We start from the raw sequence: 7,612 nt of genomic DNA on the forward strand, positions 1-7,612 counted from the left end.
ATATATAGTCCCATTTTCCCATTTTAAAAAGGGGAGACAAGGAGCAGAAAAGGAAAGGAGGGGCTGAGCAGAATTTGAAGAGTCACCTTCACCTTCCACACCATTTTCAACCAAGATTTGCAGATTTCTTTCTTTCCTTACACTTTTCTACATTTCTAGTGTTTAATTTCTTACTTCTTAGCTTGGATTAAAGCTTTATTTCCATTTAAACTCATCATATCTTGTAAGCATTATGGATAGTGAGTAGTTTACTTTTGATTCTGGAGTAATGGTTGTAATATTTGAGATATTTTGTGGATTTTGATTGGGTAATACATATTTTGTGGTCTTAATGAGTTTTATTCATTTCTTGTATGCTTAATGACATGCTTAGTGTAGGATCCCATTAAGTGATATTCTTAATCCATGGTTGAAGCACCGAAAGGAGAAGGCCTTGTGATAGATAATCAATAAATTGGACTTAATTAACTTAGACCTAGAAATAGGCTAAGGATTAAGAGGATTAACAGATTAATTAAAGAACTTAATGGGTCTTAATTAATTCTAACTCCACGAAAGTAGGATTAGTTTGATTAAGGCACTCTTTGTCTCACTCGAAAGGGAATTCAAAGGATTTAAGAATTAATCTCCTTAAAACCCATAAGTTTCATAAAATTGGATAACCGATTTAAATCCCAAAATAGCTCGAATATGAAATCCCGAACTCCGGAATCACCTTTTTACCATTGTTAATTTTCAATTAAATTTAATTGTTTGCCATTTTCAATATCGCCATATTTGAACTTGCTTATTTCAATTTGATGCAATTTTAGCTTAATGCAATACAATGTTGAATAGAATATTGATTTTGCACATATAGATTTCACGCTCCATTACTCATCAATTCACTTCTTTAATTTCATAGATACTTCAATTTAGTCAACTTTTATATCAAAAATTCAATCATTAACACAACTCCTCGTGGGATCGATATCTTTTCTATACTACTTGTACGACCCGTGCACTTGCGGTTGGGACGCATCAAATGTCCTATAAAAATAGATGACTATAAGATTTAGAAAATTACACAGATGCTAATTATCTGCTATTGTCAGCAATTACATGGGATATATATACAATTAATTATGCACTAAATAATAAGTTGACCGTCCATTAATTGAACTTTTTATATGTGAAGTTAAATGCATAAATATAAAAGATAATAAAATTTCTAAACTTCTTATATATATATAAAATAAAATGCCCAAATATGTGCAAACGATTGCCGATAAGGTGCTATTATATGTGTAATTATCACCCTGAGCTCAAAATCGTCATCAAGAAAAAATTTGTCCTTCCAATGCGCTGACATATGCCACGACAGAAAATTTTCTGAAAATACATAAATCAGGAATCAGATACAAACACCTTAAATCTGGAAACAGGTAAGGATTAGTAGCCAATGCCTAAATTACTTACCTTTCGCAAGTTCATTTTCACCTTTCGCAAGTTTATTTTCCAAATCATCCAATGTTCTTGCCAATCGTATTAAATCGTCACTTACTCTCCGGCAACCGTCCTTACCTGTATTTTGTGCATACATTTAATTGTTAGGACGACAAATCGCAAACTGAAATGTCCAAGTAAATATTCCAAAGGCCCAAAAGGAATAGAATATGGGCTTTGTATTCAGATTTTGGATTAATAATATAGACCTACAGCTAGAAACCTAATAGCTTACAGATTGTTTTTGGATTAGTAATATGGGCTATTGTCTTCAGATTTTGGGATAGACATGGTCTTTGGATATGACACCACAAGCATAGTTTCCCGCAAAGCCATAGTACAAGTTCGTTAGGGGCATACCATCAAAATAATTTCTCAAGGATTTGCCCAGTGGAACAAACTCATAAACAAGCAGTCTATTGGCTCCTTCTTCGCAGTATCCAATAAGGTTAACAAGACCTCTGAGACGGAAACCACTGGCAACAGCTTTCATCTTCGTGTATTCTTCTTCTTGCTTCTTAGGATTATTAAATTTCTTAACTTTCACCTTTTCACCATTTAGGTCTCCCTTATAGACTTGACCCCAAGGACCTTCGTCAAGACGGTTGTCCTCGGAGAAACCTCCAGTTGCCATTGTTAGTTCTTGATAAGTAAATCTTCTCGGCTGATAATCTTCTTGAAAATTAATTTTCCTCTGCCGATAATCTTGAAACCTCTCAGTGACATTAGTGGCATTAGAGGAACCATTAATTGCCACCAAGGGTTCTCGATGAGTAAATTCCTTCTGTTCAATGCCATTATTAGCTTCTGAACTGACCAGAGACTTCAGTTTCTGAGATCCATTGAACTCAATATTATGAGATCCATTAGCTTCTGAACTGATAAGAGGTTTCGATTTATGAGATCCATTGGGCTCAACATTATGAGATCCATTAGACTTAGGATTATCTGGTCAAGGAAGAGAATAGTAAATTAGAGTAGTGATATAATTAAAGATAGGACTATGGTAAAGGAAAATCACTAATAAGTTTATCAAAAGAAAAGAGGAAATTTAATATATGAATTTTTTTTATGGCAATCGTGAGTTTAGCATATTAAATTTCCCTAAGAAATGGAAATTAACATGTAGTACCTTTCAGGAATATGTTGTCATTCTTCTCGTTCCATATTTCCTCTATACACATATATCCTTCAAGTGCTCGAACTATCTGCATGGCATAGCAATAGTGAAAAGGTTATACATGAATATAATAATTTTATTTTTTATTTGTTATTTTTTAAATTTTTAATGTTGATCTAATGGTATCTCTTCACTTTTTACCTCTTTTAAAGGTGAAAAAAGACCAATCAATCTATCTTCTTACATATTTTTTGAATACTCTAATAGATAATTAATAATGAAAATAAATGAAATATGTCTATGCCAAATAATTATGCAATCGAATTTTAACCTGATTCATTTTTGGACGAGAATTTGAAGGTTTATACATGCAAGCCGCAGCACAAGAAATCATTGCTTTCATTTCCTTTTCGTTGTAGTTCATTTGCAATATTTTGGAATCAACAAGATTTGTATAGTCTCCACTGCGCAAAGCATATTGAATCTGAGGTTTTGCCTGAAAATCAATAAATACAAGTAGTTATTATTTTTTTTATCAAAATTTAATTTTCTAACCATCATTTCCCCTTTATTTGATAGTACAACAGAAAAGCAGTATTTAGTTTGGGAAATTTGAAAGAATCCATAAATTTCTAAAGACATTAACTATTATAGATGAGTGTCATACCCAAGCAACAATATTAGTGTCTTCAAACTTAGTTTTTTTTCCAGATATTAGCTCTAGAAGAACCACACCATAGGAATAAACATCTGACTTTTCAGAAACCTTTTGAGGATAATGCTCTGGATCTGCATAACTGCATTGAACAAGCAACCATATTAGCACCTTCAAGCTAAGTTTGCCCCCCCAATTGTTAGTTCTAAATGAACCACATCATAGGAATAAACATCCGACATTTTAGAGACGTTTTCAAAAGGATAATGTTCTATTTCTGCAAACAAACGGTATTGAATAACCAAATTAAAAACTTTTATCCAAAAAAAAGAAAATATTTGATGGAGATTTCAACATTCTTATTTTATTTTAAGTATTCTAAATCAAACTATAATATTAATGTATTCAACCACTTAAATAGAGAGAGAGAGAGAGAGAGAAATCATCTTACACTTGAGTTCCCTTGTTTGATCTAGTGATGTGAGTGAGGTTACCAGTTTCCGGAAAAAGAAGAGCAAGTCCAAAATCTGCGACCTGAACAAAAATAATCTAAGCAGATTTAACAGATTTATTGTGGTAATTTTTTTTTTCTTACAATTGTGGCATGTAATTTATTAAAATGACTAAAAAGCATTAAATTATTTGTTAAAATTATAAATTATATTAATTTAATATTTTATTATAATATTATTAAAATATATTTCAATCATATTAAAATATAATTTAATTTTTAATTAAATAAAAATATTTTATAGACAAATATTTATTAAAATTAATATAAACAATTTATTTAATTATTACAGGAAAATATATGTTTTTAATATGAATATAACAATAAATAAAATAAGGATATGTAGTGAGATTATGAAATTAAATGTGTTATAAGTATTAAAATGAAAAATTTCTCACCCCAACTTATTTTTTTAGGCTCAAAAAATATTTTAAACAAATAAGTCAACTTTAAATTATGGCTTATAATTGATTTAACCAACTTATGAGCTCCATGGAATATCATCTTAATATGAAAAATAATCAAATATAATAAACAAATTTATATCCAAATATGAAATTAATATCTTCTAAGAAAAATCTTGGCACGTATACTCTACCTTTGGCTCATACTTTTCGTCAATAAGTGTATTATCGGCCTTAACATCACGATGAATGATTTTGGGTGTACCTATATGGACACAATAAATACTTTTAGCTATAATTAACAACACAAAATCAATTAAAAAAAAAAAGAATAAGCCTACTCACAGTTTTCATGTAAATATTCTAACCCTTTAGCTGTTCCTACGGCGATTTTCATTCTTTTTGTCCACTCCAAAATCATCTCTCCTGCGATGTCATTTCATGTGAGCAAGATCGATCTTAACATCATATTATTATTTGTATATGTCTCAGAGCACAAAAGGACTTACCGTGTAAATGATGTCTCAAAGATTTTTTTGGAACGTACTCTAAAACAAGCAATATATCGTCTCCTTCAATGCAGTATCCAAACAGCTTAACCAGATTTTTGTGACTCACTTGGCTAACAACCTTAATCTCCTTCTCCGATTCTTCTTTCGACTGCGACCGTTCATCCCGACCAATTTTAAGTTTCTTAATGGCAACTATTTTGCCACCTAGTGTTGCCTCATAGACTAGACCAAAACCACCCTCGCCCAGGAGTTTGCTGTTGGAAAACTTATCAGTTGCTTCTGCTAGTTCATTATAGCTATATTGCTTCAGCCCAAATCCTTCTCGTGAGGTAGATCCAACATTAGACCAAACTATAACACGCCTCAAAGTGGAAGGAAACAAAACGCTAGAATTAGAACATAAGAGTATATATTTTCCCTATCCATCAAGCATCTAGGCAACTTCTAAGAACTAAGAAATGGAACCCATAAAAGTAAAATAAAATAAAGGAGTGGATTTGTTTTGTCATGATCTCGTAAATAAAAGCATGGTTCAAGAACGGAACCATACCTCTAGTTTCAGATCGGCGATCTGCCTCGGTGATTCTGAAACAATTCCTCACGAAAGCCATCAAGATCACAAGTCGATACAGTAGTATGATATGGTTGTATGGTTATAAACTTCAGGGCTGAGGACTTCAGAGAAAAAGAGAGGGTAAGGTTCAGATTTTATAGAGAAAGATCAAGAGAGAGAGCGAGAGAGAACAAGCGGAGAAATTATGATCGTGTGAAGCCTTGATAATGTATCTTCCTACATTTTTCTCGGTCATTACATGGACAAATGTGTTAGGTTAAATTTGTTGGTTAATTAGGTGAGGCAGTCTCCTTATCAAGATTTCATTTGTTTAATAGAAATTATTTTTTTTAGAAAATATTTTTTTCAAAAGAGAAAATTATTTTTTATTTTTTAGATTTTGATAATTTTATTAAAATATGAAAATATTTATACATACATGATATAAACACATCAATTATTTAGCATCACAAGCAAATAACAGAAAATATTATCATGAAAATAAAAAATATTTTCTATATATAAACTATTTTCCATAAAATAAATGTAGTCCTAATATTGGATACAATATCATTTATAATGATAAAATTAGCAAAATGAAAGGCTATTGAATCATGAATATTCTACATCTGCTTGATTAAATTTATTCCAACTACTTCTTTATACTCAATATTATAATAACAAACAAATAATTAATTAAACGAGTTTTCTTCGACCACTTCCAAGACAAATTCAGAGATGATACTGCCAATTCAGCATTCCTTGGTTCTTTGTCTTTAATTAACAACTCTGGATGAAGAAGATGCTATGAAGCTTGAATTGTCATTTTCGACTGAGGAGATCAGAACTGTAGTATAAAGCTGTGATAACCTTAAGGCCCCAGGTCCGGAGGATTTAATTTTTATTTCTACAACGTCGTCTAGAGGACATTTTCTCTGTGAATGGCTTGCTACCTCTTGGTTATGATGGATTTCTTCTGTTTCTATCTTTCCAGGTTTTCCCACTTAATATGTCACATATTAGATAGAATGTACTGAAGAGGCCTATTGACCAGATTTAATTCATGTGTTCATATTAAGTTTTTCTTGATTTATTTAAAAATATTTTAATAATATTATCTTACATTGTTGATTAAAAAAAAACAAATAAATAATGACAACGTATGATAAGTATTTTATATTTAATAAATAAATAAATAATATATATATTTAAATGTTTTATACTTATGACACGCAACACTTATTCATTTAATATGATAACTAAAGGGAACAAAATTTCTCCTTAATAATTACATATCTTAGATTAATATTTAATTGACCGTGTCCAAGCTATGCAGCTGTGTAAAATTTACTTCAAATGTTCCTAGAGTTGAGATTTCAAAAGGACAGATATATATATATATATATATATATATATATATAATCATGCAAAATTTTATCGGAAGAAGTAAAACTTAGGTAGATGCACAAAACAATTATTTTTTCAGCTAGAAGTTTTCTATGCACAAATTGGCATTCCATCAAGCTTAACTCAGTAATATAACAAGTTCATTTTCTTTTCATGATAAGGTTTATTACCCTTACTTACCTAAGGTTGCATTTGAATTTTAGAATTTGGATTTAAAATGCTTGATTTAAATTTTAGAATTTTTGATACTACCTCTGTTCACAAATAAGTGTGCTTTAGGAAGAAAATTTTGTTCATTTTTAGAAAAACAAGATAACATTTTAACTTTTGTTCTAACTCTATCATTGCTTCAATAAATGACTTTTTCTAATGTTGTGTGGGAGATTAATTTTGTGTGACAAAGAATTAATGGATTTATTAATGAATTAAATATTCTTATAAATTTAGACTATTAAATATTTTCCTTAATTCTAGTATCAAAACCTTAAACGACACTTATTACACTTATTTGCGAACTAAGGGAGTATTATATAGAGCTTACCCATTTAATAAGATAAAAGTAGTTATTTTTAATTTTTAATTTTTTATTGTGAATATATGGGATTTAGACTAAATTCAAATTCATTTTCATTTAAAATATCTAAACAATATATTTAGTCCAAATTCTAATTCAACTAGGTCAAATCCTTCAATCCAAATATAACATAAAGTTATTTGATTTCCGAATGATAGAATCTTATAGTTACATATGGTTACATTTAAATTATCCTATCATTTAGATTAATTGATATTTTTTTTAATTATGTCAACCATCAATTAATAGTGAATATACTTGTCAAATTTTTGTTAATAATTTGGGAGTCTTTAGTTTTTATATTAAATATATTAGATTATGTTATTTATCATGTTTATTGATTTACATTTGTAATGATATTTAGCACTGACGGAGCTAGAATGATAGAGGT

At 29.8% G+C, this 7,612-nt stretch overlaps 2 protein-coding genes across 2 annotated transcripts; both read right to left on the reverse strand.

Annotated features, from left to right (window-relative positions):
• Positions 1 to 1,188: 1,188 nt before the first annotated feature.
• Positions 1,189 to 4,275, reverse strand: LOC131182072 (proline-rich receptor-like protein kinase PERK13). The gene is made up of 8 exons (XM_058150705.1): positions 4,249 to 4,275; positions 3,712 to 3,794; positions 3,273 to 3,402; positions 2,937 to 3,101; positions 2,618 to 2,693; positions 1,846 to 2,433; positions 1,459 to 1,563; positions 1,189 to 1,371 (listed from the first exon to the last, which is right to left on the reverse strand). Exons 1-8 carry the CDS (start codon positions 4,273 to 4,275, stop codon positions 1,220 to 1,222), a joined length of 1,326 nt encoding a protein of 441 aa, XP_058006688.1. The 3' UTR covers positions 1,189 to 1,219.
• Positions 4,276 to 4,497: 222 nt separating this feature from the next.
• LOC131182492 (proline-rich receptor-like protein kinase PERK3) lies at positions 4,498 to 5,432 on the reverse strand. Its single transcript, XM_058152051.1, has 3 exons — positions 5,238 to 5,432; positions 4,685 to 5,038; positions 4,498 to 4,601 (listed from the first exon to the last, which is right to left on the reverse strand). The coding sequence occupies exons 1-3, from the start codon at positions 5,296 to 5,298 to the stop codon at positions 4,513 to 4,515; spliced, it is 504 nt and encodes a 167-aa protein (XP_058008034.1). The 5' UTR covers positions 5,299 to 5,432; the 3' UTR covers positions 4,498 to 4,512.
• Between the last annotated feature and the right edge of the window lie 2,180 nt (positions 5,433 to 7,612).

This window comes from Hevea brasiliensis, chromosome 8, assembly GCF_030052815.1.
Source record: "Hevea brasiliensis isolate MT/VB/25A 57/8 chromosome 8, ASM3005281v1, whole genome shotgun sequence".
NCBI classification, from domain to species: Eukaryota; Viridiplantae; Streptophyta; class Magnoliopsida; order Malpighiales; family Euphorbiaceae; genus Hevea; species Hevea brasiliensis.